Source organism: Balaenoptera ricei, chromosome 13, assembly GCF_028023285.1.
Source record: "Balaenoptera ricei isolate mBalRic1 chromosome 13, mBalRic1.hap2, whole genome shotgun sequence".
Classification (NCBI taxonomy): Eukaryota; Metazoa; Chordata; class Mammalia; order Artiodactyla; family Balaenopteridae; genus Balaenoptera; species Balaenoptera ricei.
The window spans coordinates 62,329,435-62,347,238 of NC_082651.1; the positions used below are offsets into that span (position 1 = coordinate 62,329,435).

General features: G+C 44.1%; 1 protein-coding gene across 1 annotated transcript in view; it reads left to right on the plus strand.

The window, feature by feature from the left end:
* The first annotated feature begins 255 nt into the window (after positions 1-255).
* LHCGR (luteinizing hormone/choriogonadotropin receptor) overlaps positions 256-17,804 on the plus strand; it is a 61,017-nt gene continuing 43,468 nt past the window's right edge. Inside the window, exon 1 of the mRNA XM_059942824.1 lies at positions 256-413. Coding sequence (XP_059798807.1) covers positions 256-413 — 158 coding nt within the window. The remainder of the gene's footprint in view (positions 414-17,804) is intronic.

A 17,804-nucleotide genomic window follows, 5' to 3' on the forward strand; every position in this document is an offset into this window, starting at 1 on the left:
GCTGGGGAACGCAGCAGAAAGGAGGTGATGGGGTCCCTCAGGCCACTGTCCTGGGTCGAGGCAGAGCGGAGACTCTGCAGCGGGGGCGCCGTCGGGGACGAGGGGGGCGGGGGGCAGGGGCGGGGGGCAGGGGCGGGCCGGCGCGGGAGGAGCCGGAGGGCAGGCCAGTGGGCGGGGAGAGGGGCGCGGGCCGCGCTCCCGGGCTGTCCCGGGGCACTGGCCCAGCCGCAGGAGCCCGCGCTCAGGCTCCCGGCCATGGGGCGGCGGTCCCCCGCGCTCCGGCCGCTGCTGCTGCTGCTGCTGCCGCCGCTGCTGCCCCGGGCGCTGCGCGGGGAGCCCTGCCCCGAGCCCTGCAGCTGCCCGCCCGACGGCGCCCTGCGCTGCCCCGGCCCGCGGGCCGGCCTCAGCCGACTGTGAGTACGCGGCGCCCCCGCCCCGGCACCCTCGCTCGCTCCGGCCGCCTTGCCTCCCTGCTCTTTGGTCCCCTTCACCCGGATGCTAGGAGAAAGACGCTTCGCCCTGCCGAACTGCACCACCTCCCAGGGTGATAAGCCCAAGCTTGGCGTCTTTGCCACGCCCCGCCACACCTGGGGTCGGGGTCCCGCGCACCCTCCAGCCCCAGATGGCCCCAGGCCCGCTCTTTCACCCTGGCTGGGGCCACGGCCAGGGGCGTGGAACTGCCTGGAAGCCACACGGGGTGGCCTCGCTCCCTGCAGCTGCTGGAAGCGGACGGGGTGTCATGCTCCTCAGTCGGCAGCTGTCTGCCCGGAGAAGTCTTGCGTGTTCTTTGAGCCTTGGGCCAGCCAGGATGGCGACGGTTACTGTGCGCTTTGGTACCCTATGTTCCTCTAGGAATGGGGTGCTCGGGCCCAGTGTCCAGGGGTGACCTGGTCACCCAGTGGGGACTGCTGGCTGGCGCATCCCCCAACCAGTGCTCACCTACACCTTAGTGAGCATACAAGCCATTGCTCCACCCCAGCCCCAGATGCACTTGCATTTCAGCCTGGTTGTCTGATCAGATGTACTTGCATTTCAGTCTGGTTGCCGAATCGATGTGAGGCCTTGAGTTCCAGCTCTGGCACACCACCACCCCTTAGGGAGCTGTAGACATTGGCAGGCAGGTAGAGGAAGCGGGCTGCTGTAGTGATGGGGTGAGGAGGAGAGGGCGGCCTTCGGTACTAGTGTATCGGAGTGTCACCAGACACTTTTTCAGAAAAAGGTACCACATATTACATGGTTCCATGTATATGAAATGTCCAGATCGACAGAAAGGAGATTAGTAGCCATCAGGTTGGAGTGAAGGCCCAGTGACTGCTCATGGCTGTTGCTTTTTGTAGTGATGAAAATTATCTAAAACTAGATGGTGGTGATGGTTGCACAACTCCATGAACATACGAAAAACCATCGCAATGTACAATTGAAATGGGTGACTTTTACGGTATATAAATTACATCTTGATAAAGTTGTTAAAAAGAGAAAAGGAAAGAAAAAAAAGAAGAAGACTATAAAAGTATCCAAAAGGCACCAGACTGGTAGAGGTGTTGGTTATGTTCTAACCGTTAGAAGTGATGGAATTCCATGCTGGGGGAGGAAAGAGATCCCCCCGCCCCATTTCCTTGGGCTCCCAGCAATCTGTCAGGAGCCTGCTTCATGGAGGGAGTTCCTCCACCCTCCTGAAGGGCTGAGATTCTCCTCTGGGAGAGTTAGTGGCCTTTGGGGAATATTTGTGGTTGAGAAATAAGGTTTAAAGGTTGAGGGGCTTATATTAATTGGTTTGCATTAATTATCTTGTCAGCTCAATTCCCTGAAGGTGAGGACCATGCTAATAGAATTTGTTTCAATCAATAAATAAATCCATAGAAGCTGCCTTCCAAGTCCCAGCCCTTGTCCTTCCCTGACAAGCCTCCCATCTTGCTCTAATGGATGATTGTGCCACTAACACTGTGCCTTTCTCACTCACCTGGTACTTATCATACAGGTTATAAGAACCTGAGATCCAAAGAGTTGGAAAAAATCTGCCCAAGGTCCCACAGTATTGAGTCGCAAAGACAGGACTTCACCTGCTATCTTTTTATATTTGCTAGTTTTTGTAAGAAAATTACCCCTTCCTTAAAAAAAAAAAAAGAAAAAAAATTCTCAGCTTCTCCAAATTGGCACTGAGTTAGAAAACCTCCTGGTTTCTACCAGGAGACAGGCATGGGTGAGGCAGGCATGGGTGAGGCAGGCATGGGTGAGGCAAGTCCCAGCTCCTTTCAGATTCAGCTTTTCACTGAGGTCTCTCAACAATTCGTGCTGCCACACCCACACTGGCCTCAGGAGAGCAGTACCTTTTCCCTGGAGTAGGCTGAAGTGAAAAGACTAAAACTAAACAAATTCTCCCACTGCCCCACAGCACAGTTTAAAGAAGCCTCGAACACCTCAGTAAGATTTTATAGGGTTGACTAGGTTTGGGGATGGAGGTGGGAAACAGGTACAATATAAGTACTGCTGGCATGCTGAGGCTGGCTAGTCCCGCTCCCCAAAAGGAGCCAGTTGTCCAGGCTCTGAACATGCCTGTGGGATTCTAGAGAATCCTTGACTCCCTCCCTTCACATGCATTATCTTGGCATGCACACCAGCAGCATCTCCTCCTAGACATTTAAACCACTTAGGTCAGCACGCACTCTGACCCGCACAAAGTCAGGCTTCCCAAGGATCAGATAACTGAGAGATGACCTCATCCTTCAAGGGAGAACCCTATGGAGGTGGAGCCTATAAAAGCCAAAAGGGGATAAGTTTTTCAGCATGATAAGGTGACTTCAACATCCATATGACAAGAGAGATGCATAGAACGAATAGGAGGGTAGTTTCTCTAAGGCCATGTTCCTCATACCAGCAGCATAAGCATCACCCAGGAAATGTTAGAAATGCATACTCTCAGGCCCCAGTTTCTGCATCAGAAACTCTGAAGGTGTAGTCCAGCAATCTGTATTTTAACAAGCTCCCCAGGTGATTCTGATGCATGTTAAAGTTTGAGAATCAAGGTATTCCTCCATGGAGGATATAATCTTCTGGAAAGCAGGAAGCATGTTTTAAACTTCTTTGTGCCATACACTTCTCTTTTCCATCCCCTTCAACACCCCTGACACACACACACACACACACACACACACACACACACACATAGACAGTACCTATTTATTGCAAAAGGCAGCTGTGATCAGATTAAAACTTCAAAGTCTGAGATATGGAAAAATAAACAAGATTAAGAAAAAATTTTTTGTTTTGTTTGTTTTGTTTTGTCTTCAAAAAAGGAGTAGAGGAAGGAATCCATGGAGAAGGACAGATTGAAGACACAAGGGATGATGGTATAAGATGCCCATGGGAGTGGGAGGAAGGCATCAGTGTCAGATCAGAGGGGAAGGGTTAATCTTAAAAGAGAGGGATACTTCTGAGCTCTGGCAGAAGAAGACAGATGGATGAAGGTATAACTTAACATTGAGGCAAAGGAAAGAAAAAGTGAATGGGTTCTGCTTAAATCCTCTTTTCTTGACGATGAATGAATGAAGTGGTAAACAGTAATTATAAGATAGAAAATGCCATGAATAACAAGTTATTGGGAGTTCATAAAAAGAAGAAAGCTGAAATTATGAGATAAGGGATAAGAGGGATGTGGTCTTGCACTGTTATCCACAGGGTCTGATTCTGCAGAGAGAAGGGTAGCTTTCTCAATTCTGGGGGTTGGAGGAGGCGAGTACCACAGAGCACCTTAAAATTCATCACTGGCCCCTCAGTAGATGCTAGTTCATGTTTTAATCATTTCAGGCCTTGGTAGTCCTGCCTTATAAGACTTCCATCTAAAGTCCACTATTTGGTTAAAAAAAAAAAAAAAGGAAAATGGATAATAATTGCTTATCATTGATAAGCCCACTGCTTGCAAATTTTGAAAATGGCTTTGTTCAATTGTTCAGATCTTTCCAGCCCAATAATATTTTATTAAAAACTTAGGTATTTAAAATCTAAAATGTGATACAAAAAAAAAAAAGCCTCCCATGTATTCACTCATTTTAATTGGAGAAAAAAAAAGTAAAAGAAAAGAATTAATTTTAAAAATGTCCTTTTCCTTTTGTTATTAGTTCCAGACAAATCGAAGGAGGGAAAGAGAAAAAAAAAAATCTCACCTTGCCCATGGTTATATAAAGATCTTTGTCTCTATGACAACAGAAAGGTTGATCTGCTTGATATGGAAACAGCTTCTGAAAAATCTGTTAGTAAGAAAATGCTAATAATAATAATAGCAATTTATTTTTTGCATGCTGTGCCTACTAAACAGAGATTAAACTTTTAGACTTTATTATAAGACACAATCCAGAGACTTTGGAAGGATAAAATGTGCTGTATCCGTCAGTCCAGTGTCACAGGAAGATGTTAATTTTCTGACATCTTTCCTGAATGTCTTTCTCCCTCTCCTACCTTGAGTATAAATCAGGATCCAGAATGGTGTTCTATGCTGTAGAAGGATGTACCAATGGAGGGCATGGTCCCTGTCCTTGAGGAGCCCACAATCTACGTGGAAACATACCCACACCCAAGAGACGTGTAGGTAGGAAGAGAGAGGCAACGAGGCTCTAAGGAATTCAGGGAATAGATCAGTCACTATGGACTGAAATCTCCAAGCGAAGGTGTCGTGGACCAAGGGTTATGAGGCTAAACCTTGAAGGAGAGAAGGGAAGGAGAGTCCAGGTGGAAGAAAAACACAGGTGAGAGTAGGCTAGACATTTCCCTACTGAGAAGCAAAGAATAAGGTTGAATGGATCCTTCCCTTTTTATACCTCTCCCCGGTTCTTTGGGGACATTTTTTGGTAAGGGAAGATGATATAAAGTCATCAGAAATACTTGATTAAATTACCCAGAGAGTTGTGCAAAAAGAAAAGAAAAATTCCTAATATGTAGTTCTTAACTAATAAACTTTCAAAGTCATTCTTGGATAGTTGATTACAAAGGCATTAAGTAAAAATCATAATTTGGAGTCACTTCCCAACAAGCTTTCCCCAATGTCCCCTCTCTCCCACACACACATACTTGCTTTGATACCTTGTACTTACATCTACTTTCGCATACACCCCACATAACGTAACTATTTATTCCATGTGTACCTCCCCTGCAACAGCAGGGTTTCTCAACCTCAGCACAGTTGTCATTTGGGGGCAGATAATCATTTGCTGTTGGGGCTGTTTCATCCACTGTACGGTGTTTAGCAGCATCCCTGGCCTCCCAATGTATGCCAGTAGCACTGCCCCCCCAAATGATGACAACCAAAAATGTCTTTAGACATTTGCCAAATGCCCCTGGCGCACGTGTGTGTTGGGGCAAGGGATGGGGGAGTCCCCACCTCACCCCACCATGGTTTTGAATCATTGTGCTAAAGTGAGAAGCACCTGAAGAGGTCTTATTCAACTCGGGATTCCCAAAATTTCACAGGTAGCATACTACCTATGCTATACTACTATGATTAAAGTGTCTATTGAACTACATGATGATCAAACTGAGTAGAGAGCTGAATAGGAACAATGAACCAATGCAAAAAGGAAGCATGTATGTTAGTTAGCATGTACCACACCTAAACGTCACTTAAAAATCTCCATCCTAGAAAATGGGGAGGTGATGAGGTGCTATGAGTAGCAGAGGGAGTCAACATCCAGGTCCCAGATTTTGCAGACCTCCCAATCCCTCCTTTGAAAGGGCCATCCAGAGAAGCAAGACCGGAAGCTTACCTACATTAGTACAGCCCAACAATTCCATAGATTGTTCTACTGTTTGTTGTTAATTTGTTTTAACTTACTTATTAGAGAAAAATCAATCCTCAGCCCAGAGTCCATTAAAACAAAACAAAACAACCACCAAGGCAGCCTGAATTGAGATCTATGGGTTCCCATCCAGGACACCAGGTAAGAGTCCACAGGATAGAGGGAAGCCTACCAACCTCTTACAAGTAGGACAGCCTGGCCCTACCTACAGCTTCCCTGCAGCTGAACCAGACAAAACAAAAACAAAAAAAACCCTTGGAATTCTGAAAGCTCATGTCCCACCTTCCTACCCTACTCCCACAAAAACAAACCAAAAATAACCAACAACAGCAAAAAACAAACAAAAAAAACAAAGACCCAAGGTAGAGGTTGATCTTGAACCTCAGTTCTGACTCAGCTCTCCCAGCTATTACCTTCAAGACAATTCTTAAACCTGGCTGTGCCTATAAACAGACTCCCTGGGGGAAGCTTTGCAAGGGCCAGATTTTATTAGTTTAAAAATCATCCTTTTGGGGAAAGTGAATGATGCCCCCTAGCAGGACACTAAAAAGCAAGCAACAGAGTTCCCAAAATCTCAATGGAAGTGTAGAGCCAAAAATCTTCATACACAGATCCCTTTGTCATTGGACCCAGCTCTCCCTTTGGAGAGCAATAATTCCTTGGATTTTTTTCTACATTATTCTTTTTTTTTTTAATTTCAAAAGCAGTATGTCAGGGACTTCCCTGGTGGTGCAGTGGTTAAGAATCCACCTGCCAGTGCAGAGGACACAGGTTCAAGCCCTAGTCCGGGAAGATCCCACATGCCGTGGAGCAGCTAAGCCCATGCACCCACAACTACTGAGCCTGTGCTCTAGAGGCCACAAGCCACAACTTCTGGGCCCGTGCGCCACAACTGCTGAAGCCCGCACGTCTACAGCCTGTGCTCCGCAGCAAGAGAGGCCACCACAATGAGAAGCACGTGCACCGCAATGAAGAGTAGCCCCTGCTAGCCGCAACTAGAGAAGGCCCGCACGCAGCAATGAAGACAATACAGCAAAAAAAAAAAAAAAGGCAGTATGTCAGATCAATTCAGGGCTCCAGTTCTGCTCCTTTACCCACCTCTATCTTCTTCCCAAGCTCCTCAGTTTGGCTTCTTTTCATGTCTTGAAATGAGGCACAAAAGCTTTCTTTCCAAAATACAATCTCCCAGGTTGGCTGCACCAGACGGTGTCTTGGCCTTGTGTAATTTTGATCTTACACATGGAATTTTAAAGCCAGTTGAGTCATGGTGGTGGAGAGAGGCCCTGCTGCTCACTTCCAGACCCAAGAGGGCTGGCTCCACGGGAGCATATGTGTTCTGTTCTGGCAGCTCCCCTTGGTGTGTGAAAAAAATCACATTTAATGCAGATTTTAGCAAATTTTGCACCAGCTCTTTTTTTAAGAAGGCAATTAAAATAATCCCACCCACCAGTCAGGTGGGCTTCCTAACTCAGTGGGCAGCTTCTAGCAGCTTCTCCACATGGTCCTCATTTACTCTCAGCTTCTGCCTCCCAGGGAGAGGCCACCCCGTCCCAGCCAGCAAACCACTCACAGCTGCTCTCTGTGTGGCCCTGAACCACAGCTCTTTAATGCCACCCGAGCCAAATTCAGAAAAGTCCAATTTACAAGTAAAACTCAACTTTCAGAATGAAGGCTTTATCCTTTGCTGCTGTTAAATTTGTCCTTGACGCTGATAAAATGAGGTGACTCCTAGGTTCATAATTCTACCTCATGAGCATCAGCAGACAGCATTTCTGAGCCCACAGGGGTGGGGATGCCCTGGTACGACAGCGCAGGGTCCAACACAGTCCCCAGATTATCTGCATTGATCAACAGGACAAAGACCAGCAGACGCGAGTTCTAGCACCAGGTCCCTCTTTCCCTAATTTGCACTGTGGGCTCAGGACAGTGTTAAAACCTCTGTGCTGTCTGTAAAAGGGGCGTGATGATTCTTGCCCCTGAGTGGGGCTGACTGTGGTGAAGATAAACGAGACAGCAGGGCCAAAAATACTCGGAAATAAAGGTTTCCCATAACTACAAAGTATTATTGTAACAATCTGATGACGCAGAGAAGACCTGAAAAACCCGCAGCCCATATATGAGGTTGAACAGTAAATATCTATCATCCAAGGGGGAAGCCTGATGGAATAGTTTTGTTCCTGTGGGGTGTTAATTAGAGAAAATGACCCACTAGGTCTTCTCAACCTGGAAGGTGAATAAGTTAGAATCCCGAAATAGCAGAGCTCATTACTGCCTGGAGTCTGATATGCTAGTTTTTTCAGCCCAGGCTGAGCTGCCTCTCAAACATGCCACCTAATACCTGATTATACCCTGTTTTCTATCATTCAATTGGGTCAGTCCTATCTGTCCAGCTAGAGCATCCAAGCCTATTCTGGGTCCTTTCCCCATTCCCCATCCCTAAACCTCCGGCTGGACACATAGAAAACCTTCAGGTCAGACTTGCTGACCGCTCAGGAACTACATACCGAAATGTACAGGACAATGTGCAGGATCCACAGACACCACCCGTGCCCGCCGAGAGTTTACAGTCCTCCAGCCACAGGAGAGAGAGGACTAGTTCTCAGATGACTGCGGGGAAATGCAGAAGGTGATAAAAGCCAGATGGTGGGTATAAACAAAGGCTGGTGAGAGTTTAGAGAAGGGAGCTATCCCTTCTAGCCAGAGTAACAAAGATACCTTGGTGGAGGTATTATTTGAGCTGTAGTTCTTTAAGCCTCACTCTCTACAGGGGCAACTGGGCTAACACGGTTATCCCATAAGCTCCATCCTGGCCTTTGACACCAGCTTAGAGAGGCCACCAGGGAAGCACTATTCAAAGCCTTCTGCTCTCTCACTGACCACCAGGCACGTGCCCTGTCTGTGTTACGGATCATCAATGGAAGAGTGGATGACTTCCCCCTGGAAACCTTGGGTGGGTCTCTGATTAAGGCTTTTCTCATTTGCAAGCACCAGAAATCATCTCTGACAAATTTAATCATAAGAGATTAGCTTAACAGACGAATAAAGAGGTAGAAGGATGTGAGCAAGATCCAGAGAGAATATGGCGTTTTAGCAGCAAGAGGTCAGACAACTTTTCTGTAGATTCCACCTTTACAATGAATCAGCTCCAAAGATTCCTCCTATCTATTACAAGTTTAAATTCCTGAGAGAGAGAATCTGATGGCTCCACACCCTACTCCTGAGACAGAAGCACAGTCAATGAGATGCTTCCACCCTATTGCAACCAGCAGTGAGATGCTTCCAGAGAAGGGGCATTTTTGAACCAGGCAACCACACAAATCAGTGTCTACCAGAGCTGAGGACTTAGTGAAAAGTGAAGGTACACATGCCAGTAACTTCAGGCAATTCAAACCCATTCCATCAAATTAATTAAAAGTATGCAGTATATCAGTTGCAACCAGCTTTTACAGGCTCACGAAAAAAAATGTGTCTGCAAACAGAAGCTTGTAATGAAAGAGTTTCCTGGAGCATATCTGCAATGTCACTGCCCTGACAACATAATATTCTCTGCTTCTAAAAAATATTTTTGAGAAATCATTACACAAAATGCAGACCTTCCCTGGGGAGAATTCAACATGTAGTTTTATTTACCAGAGTTATTCTTGTCATGTTATATTATTGCTAGAAGAATTCTAGTTTGGGGGTAAAGATTGGGTTACTTTGCTTTGTGTCTTTAGAAAACTTTAAATGGGTTTTGAGTAAGTGCTAAGATGTGTTTACCATTTTCCTCTGAGGCTTTATATTTTTAATTTAGTTGTTGCACAAATGACTTGGAAAATCCATCATCCAGGGAATCTTCTTGAAAAATCTTGGTTTACATTATATCAATAATTCGTTAACTCCCCAAGCTTCTTGGGTGCTCTGGAAAGGCTGTCTTGGAGAAGAGTCACGCAAATTGCACTTTCCAATGGGAGAGTTCCAACTGACTGAACTTTTTTAAATCAATGAGCAAATGAGAATTCTGCAGAGTGGCTCCCTAGAGTTGAAATATTTAATGGAAGGTTGTTCTTTATCACTTCCTTATCATTTCTTTAAATTTCTTTATCACTTCCTTATCATTTCTTATCATTTCAGACAAGGTATATAAGAGATACTTGAGCCCAACAGAAAGGTACCAAGGGGGAATATCTACCCTCTCTCTCAGTTGTCCCGTGTATAATCAGCAGACAATAAAGAGTTTGAGACAAGCCACAGGCATTTTGTAGACGTAAGGGTGTGACAAATAGAAGAGTCCATTCCAAAGTACTGAATCCACCCCACCCCATCCCCAGCAAGGAAGTAGAGTTGTCATTAGGCATAGCTGGGGTAGCTTGACTCCTTCATAGTAAGCAGCTATGAATTTAAAGTGCTTATTGAGCTCTAATCTTGTACTAGATGCTGTATTAATATTACATAAACATTTTCTTATTTAATCTAAAAAATTTCTGCAGTGGTTAGTATCATCATCACTTTATACATGTGAAATGAACCCAGGCAATCTGGCTCCAGAGTATATACTCTTCACTATCCCACTATGCTGCTTCCAGAGAGAAAGCACATGCAATTGGTGATGGAGACACATTCCATAAAGTATATAGCACCTGAGACAGACCTTTAACCAAGGGTAGAATAGAATCTGACCGGCAGAGAAGGGTGGATGTGCCAGATGGTAGAAACAGTGTGAATGAAGGCAGGAAAATGTGAGGTAAATTCAGGAGATACAGTAGTCTGATTTGTCTAGGGAGGCACTGTCCAGTAGAAATATAATGTTAGTCACAAGTATAATTTTAATTTTTAATAGCCACATTTTAAAACATTTTAAAAGGTGAAATTAAGTTTAATAAAATATTTTATGTAATCCAAATGTACAAAATATTATCATTTTGTTGGAAGGCAGAAATATTGAATAACATCCTCCAAACTTGAGACCGAAAAACAAAGCAGGCAACTCCATGAAGTGCAATTATGAAGCTTATTGAGGGCAACTTACACACAGGTGGGATCAGGCTGACGCGACATTCCACATTCGCAGTTGTACTCCATACCACAGGGTATGGAAAAGGGTATAGGGGGCTCTAAAGGGGCCAGAGCTAAAAATAAAACCTGACTGCTAGAGAGAAGCACACCCACACTGGATGGAAACCAGGGGTTTTTCCTTCCTCTGGGGGTCTCATGACCATTAACCATCTGCATCAGCAAAAGGCATTCTTCCAGTTTTCATTTCAGATGAAGACAAGGGTAAAAGTTGATAGGGAACTCATCTGGTTTGGGTGCATTCCTCGCAAGTAGGTTAAAGCTCAGTCATGCAGAAAGGGGAGAGAGTAGGACTGTGGGCCTAAGAGAGAGCTGAAAAAAATAGTCAGTGTGGTTTAGCCACACCCATCTCAACATGTAATCAATATAATAATTGTTAATGAGATCATTTACATTATTTTTTCTTGCCAAGTCTTTGACATGTGGAATGTATTTTAAACTTACAGTGCATTTCAATTTGGACTGGACATATTTCAAGTGTTCAGTGGCCATATGTGGCTAGTGGCTGCCTTTTTTGGACAGTGCAAGTTTAGTGTATTGGTTATATGAGGGGAAGAGTGGGTGATAGGACTGTCAAATAAAGTTCAAGCCTTTATTTCTGGGGCCTTGAATGCAAAGCTGAGATATTTGTAGATAAGTAGACTGGCCAAGGGGTGGCACAGAAGAATCTGAGTATAAGAGTGACATGGTGGGAGTTATCAGGAAGACTAATCTAGACTGGGCAGAGGAAACCCGGGATGGAGTACAGGGAAACCAGTCTGGGGACTATAGAGCAGTCGAGGTGAAGAAAAGAATGACCAAGGAGAGTGGCAGTGGAAAAGGAATAAAGGGGCTGGAAGCAAGAGACAGTCTGAAGGCAGAATCTACCAGAGACTGGGAGTTCAATGGTGGAACAGAGGAAACATTCATACAAGGCACCTGATAAATTCTCAAAAAATAGTGCAGGAAAAAGAAAAAAAAACTGGGTAGTCATTAGTGCTGAGGAGGACAGGAGAGGAAGAAAAACACTCTGGTAGGCTCTGAAGCTTCATGGGAGAACAGGAATTTGAGCTGCACCTTTGAAGTTAAAGACCGTGAGCACACGCCCTCAAGAAGCTGGTGGTTCTATCAGAAGGTGAGGTTTTCGCAGAAGAACCAGAGGATTGCATAGTGGGGTGTATCAACAAACCCCCAAAGGAACAGTACTGATGTGATTTGACTAATGTAGGACACAGCACTGGACCAGGAATGAAGTGACCTAAGTTCAAGTCCAGATCTGCTGCTGAATTGCCATGTGGTTTCAGGGAAGTCATTTTACTTTTCCTCACTTAAGATTCTTCATCGAAAGTGAGAGGTTGGACCGAACCACTTGCAAGCAGCCCTTTTAGTCTGATTCCCTGAGTCTAATACAGTAAATGCTTAAAGGAGTGTTCTAAAATTTTCTGATGTAAAACTTAACATCTTGGATGTCCATCTATACTGACTTCATATTTCAGTTAACATTGACGTCTGAGCTCCCTCTAGGTAAATGCTGAAGACAAGAGGCCAATAAATGAAGACATACCCAATAATGAAGTTACCAAATAGATCAATGCATTTGAAAGCGCAAAGATTTAAAATTGTTTGTAAAGGGGAAAGCCATTTTTATTTCACTCCAAGATGAAAGCAAGTTTATCATAATTACTGAGCAACTTTGAAAAGAACACAGGAATTCTTAAGCCTCTGTTCAATGTAGAACAAGGTCTTATGTAATAAATACAAAAACATTAACATTCTTTTGAATTTAAATAAGGTAATGTTTCCCTCCCCCCCCCCCCCATTTCTATGAGTTCATTAGGCAAAAAATCTTTGACCATCCCTGGTTTCTGTCTTTTTGTCTCCCCCTGATTTTGTAGTGTTTTAAAATTCAGGGTGTGTAGCTCTAGCAATAAACTAATCATCTGTGAAAGATGGATGGATGGTTGTAGCTTTCTTAAATCAATAATATAGATGGCTTTTCTAAACCATTAGAGGGAAGTGAAAAAAATAATTCATTTCTGCCACTCTGGGCAGAAGAGGTAAATGTTCCTGCAAGGCGAGCAAAGACCCCACCCAGGCTTTGAGGACTCCAGATTAGTGCTCGGATTTCTTCCCTGGCTGTTGTCTTCCTCGGCCCCTGCTCAGCCTGTGGGCTTCAGAAGGTGGTCCTGCCCTGGAAATCCAAGTTCTTGAAAACCAAAGTGAGGTGGGGGAACCTACAGTTGTAATTGGCTTTAGGCAACACCTGTGTTTAAAAGTGTCAATTGAACCATATTTTCCATTTACCTAAGGAGTTTGCTATTTAAGGGACCTTTCATCAATCCTTCTGTAGAGCAAAGAACTCTTTGATAATGCAAATATCTCCCAGTGGATAGGTTTTTACAAGCAAGGATTTCTAAATCTTGGGTTCCCTTGAAGGGGGACAAAGAAACTCCTGACCCTGAAACTCTCCAGCTAACATTATTTTGAGGGTTAATTAACAAGCCAGTGAACTGGACAAACTGGCTTTGTCCAAGGTCATCTGTGTTATTAAACTTAGAAAAAAAAAAAATAAGAGAGGCCCAAGCCCCACCCTTGAGTACTCAAGAGATGTTAGGAACAATTAAGGAGGACTTGATAATGCGGCATCATCTTCTTCAAGGAGATTAGGTTTATCTGAATGCTATTTGTTTATCTGTTGCTGGGCTCTGACAGAAGGTGAGCCAGTGCCTTGACAATTGGGGCTGGCTAGGAAGGGGATTGAATCAGGGCCCAGGAGAAAGAGTTGATGGAAAAGAGCTCTGAAAGTGGGATGGCCCTCCTGAGCAGTCCCACCATGAGGCAAAGCAAAAGGTCTGGGCCTTTATTCTACGCATTGACCAGTCACTGGATGCGGGCTGCAGAGGAGAGAAGACCTGATATTGGGTGAGGTGGCAATCTTAGGCTGAAGGTAATTCCAGGAGAGCAACTCCACTGAGAGCTTCAGTTGCCCACTTTCCCAATAGCTGGGGGAATGAGTACCTCAGTCCTAAATGGTGATTTTGGCAGCCCACCAGCATCCACTGGAGGAACTAACCCAGCTGCACTGGGTAGCCCCAGCACAGGGTCCCCATCTGTTCCAGGGGGCCCAGTTTGAAAGTCAAAACCAAGTAGTGAGAGATATTACATTGATCCTAACCAGATAGCAACTAGGACCTGTTCTGGGTCAGCAGTGTCTTCTAAGAGGGAAAAATACAGGGATCAGGATCTGGTGATTGACAAGAAGAGAAGGCAAAGGCTCCACTCCTGGATGGACTCTGGGGAGACCAAGCAGGCTACAGGATAAGCAATCAAGGCCAAAACAAGTACCAATATGGGGCGGGGGCCGTGCAATTCAAGGTACTGCAGGCACACTCCTGCCCTCCAAATAGTGTTGGGTTTAGTGTAGACAATGCAGAAAGACACAGGACTTCACCAGGGTCATGACCAATCACAAGATCCCAGAACTAGGGTGAGTCCTTACTTCCAATCCTAAGGAGTAGAGACTGCTTCTACGTCAACTTTAACACATAACTGGAAGGTCTGGGGGTCTTGCATGTGGGATTCATGAGTCGATGGAGTTTCCAGAACTGATGAAACTAAGGCAGCCTTTGTCATCCAATCTAAGTATTTGCTTCAACATCTCTTGAGCAAGGTAGAATTTGGCCATAATTCAGGCATCACCTGTGTTACATCAGCAATTAATTTAAAAATCAAAGTTTAAAACTATAAAAAGGACTATGAAATGTAATTAATATAAGTAACTGCATGATTCCACACCATATACTTCCACAGCCATCTCACTCACTATTCAAGAGGCAGAGAGAACTCTCCACTCTGCAAGTTCAACTTCACATTTGCCCAGTAACCTTGCTTCTCTACCACCCATCTGAGATGCATAGTTTGGGAGTGTCACTCTCTTATGTTTCTTTGCTCCATGCATAGCATTCATTCCCTTTGTTGACACTGGACAACAGAGCTGCTGGACTGTCCTTGCTTTTGGCCCCTTTTTCCTCAGTTCTCCTTGGCTTCTGCTCTGTATCAAATGATATTAACTAGACCTTTCCATAAGAGTTCCTAAAATTCACAAAATTCTTAGAATACATGTAGACCTAACTTTCAAAAAAAAAAGAAAGAAAGAAGGGAAGAGAAGGAACTCAATACATCAAAATGAAAATTTTATCTTCCCCATTTGTCTCTCAGGTACAGAGGGTTAAGTTGACCATACTTTTCCCTTCAAATAACATAATCATTGGGTCATTCAAAGCCCCCTCATTTTAGTTATTCATTTTATCCCCTCCTCCCACTTTCTCTCAACTCACCATAGGCAACCATGCTGATGTATGTTTATATGTTTTCTAATGGCTAATGTTTGGTGTGTATGTATTTTAATTCTGCAAGTAGTATCATGTATACATATCATTAATTTCTTAGTTGTTTCTCTTAACACCATGATTCTAAGATCCACACATGCTGCTCTGTGTACCTTTACACTCTTGCTCCTAACTGCTGACCTATTAGGTAGGTGTACATTTTAGCACTCCCTCACTCAGCAGTGGACACTCAGGTTGCCTTCAATACCCCTTGATGCCACAAGGCTGTGAAGAAAATCCTTGTGCAAGTTTCCTTAAGTATCAGTGTGCAAATTTCTCTGGGATATATACAGGAGTAGAACTGCAGCGTTATTGAGACAATTGTTCACATTGCTAAGAGCTTCTGGCTTCATGGAAAGAATCACAGAAGCATCCATCAGAGAAGGGATCACCTTCAAAGGGAGTACATTCAAATGGTTATTAACAAATCATGGGCCACGTGAACATTTAAATACAGGAGACAGGCACTTGAATGCTTAGTAACTGCTGCCCACTGTGATGAATCAGAAAGGAATACACAATATCTCTAAAATAAAAATATAAGTCAGTGGGGAAAACAGTTTGGGATTCATAGAAGCACGTTCTCCACATCACTTCATGAGAATACTTCTGTTGTGAAAAGCTTGGTGCACCTGTCTCACCCCACCTCTCTCCCCATTCTCTGACCCCCCAGGCCTCTTTCTTGTCCCAGCCACACCCATAAAGCTACCTCCTGTTCGCTCAGTGCCTCTTTTATGGTAGGAACTCTATTTTCACTCTAATCACTGCTGCCTTTCCTGCTCTGAAGCATCAACATCAACTCTACAGAATTTCATCTTGCACCAGGGCTGTTCTGTAGTCACCGGGGACAGCCAGTGCATGATCTACAGCTTCTCTCACTTCTGTCCAACCTTTGCTCCTCATCCCTCATCCCTACATCGATCAAAAACTCAGGCACCCTCCCTGGTCAAATCTGAGCCACACTGTTCTCCGGGGAGCCACACTGTGTTCCTTTTTTGGAGGAGGAGGGTGCCTGATGAGAGGCTCCAGCTTCTGGGCTCCATTTACATGAATAAACAGCTCTGAAAGGTTCAGTTGAAGCTTTTATGTAAACACTCTCCAAAATATGTTCTGCACTGCATTATCCCCAGCAATAAAGATTCTGGAATCAGAATTTGGCTGTCAGTTTTATTGATGTTGCATGGGGTACAGTAGAATACAGCTTTCTCTTCTGGAAATTTATTGACTTGGCAGTGCAGACAGCAATAAAACTGTGTTTTTAATCAGTAAGCCAAGAAGACATGATTCCAGAAGAAATATAGGAAGGAAACATGCCATCATAAGAAGATTTCTCCCCCTACAGTCCCTGTTCTTCTCGGATGCCCTGTTAAATAAGTTTCGGTACTGAAGGATGTACTTGGTGGGACTGTCTTCAGGAATAAAATCAGAGGAGCAAGTTTGGATTATTTGTTCTAGGTTATAGCATCTCTAAGAGATAGTTGAGTGAAAGCATTTTTCTTCAATGAAATTTCTTTGCATTAGCCCTAGAGAGAAACTGCTGGTAAGCTGCTTTGCAGGAGGAATAGCAAGAGTGTGACATGCCTCTTCTCAAGAGAAACAAGGTTCCAATTCATGTCCCTTCACCTTGCTCACTGAGAGAGAGTGAGTGACCTGGTATATACCCGAAGGAAACGAAAGCACTATCTCTAAGAGACATCTGCATCCCATGTTCATTGCAGCATTACTCATAATAGCCAAGATAAGGAAACAGCCTAAAGTCACTTGACAGATGAATGGATGGAGAAAATTTGGTATATATATATATATATATATATATATACACAACAGAATATTTTTCAGATGTAAGAAGAAGAAAATTTGCCATTTGCAACAACCTGGATGAAAGTGGAGGGCATTATGCTAAGTGAAATAAGCCAGAGAAAGACAAATACTATATGGTATCATTTCTCTGTGGAACCTCGGAAAAAGCCAATTTCTCAGAAATAGAGTATAGAATGGCGGTTGCCAGTGGCTGGGGGTAAGGGAAAATGGGGAGATACAGGTCAAAGGGTACAAACCTTCACTTATAAGAAGAATAGGTTCTGAGGATCTAATGTACAACATGGTGGCTATAGTTAAGAATTTTGCATTGTATATTTGAAAGTTGCTGAGTAGATCTTGAGCACGCTTACCACAAAAAAAAGAAGTTAACTACTTGAGGTGACAGATGCGTCAATTATCTTGCTATTGATAATCATTCCACAATGTAGGTATACATCTAATCATCATGTTGTACACTTTAAATATATACAATTATATTTGTCAATTATCCCTCAATAAAGTTGGGGAAAAAATTTAAAAAGAGGGAGAGTGGGTTAGGAATCATATACTTCAGGCCAGTATTGCACAGTAAAGAACATTTGGAGACTGTCTGCTTGGTCATGTTACCTTGTCCAGGTTACTTAATCTCTTGTGATCAAGTTTCTTCTGCTATCGAAGGGAAATACCCACCTCACACCATTGTTGAGTGGATAAAATAAGGTTACAGGTGGGTGGGCATAGTTCACACAGCACGTTACAAGCATGTTACAAGTCCCTCCTGGGGCTGTAAGACATCTCA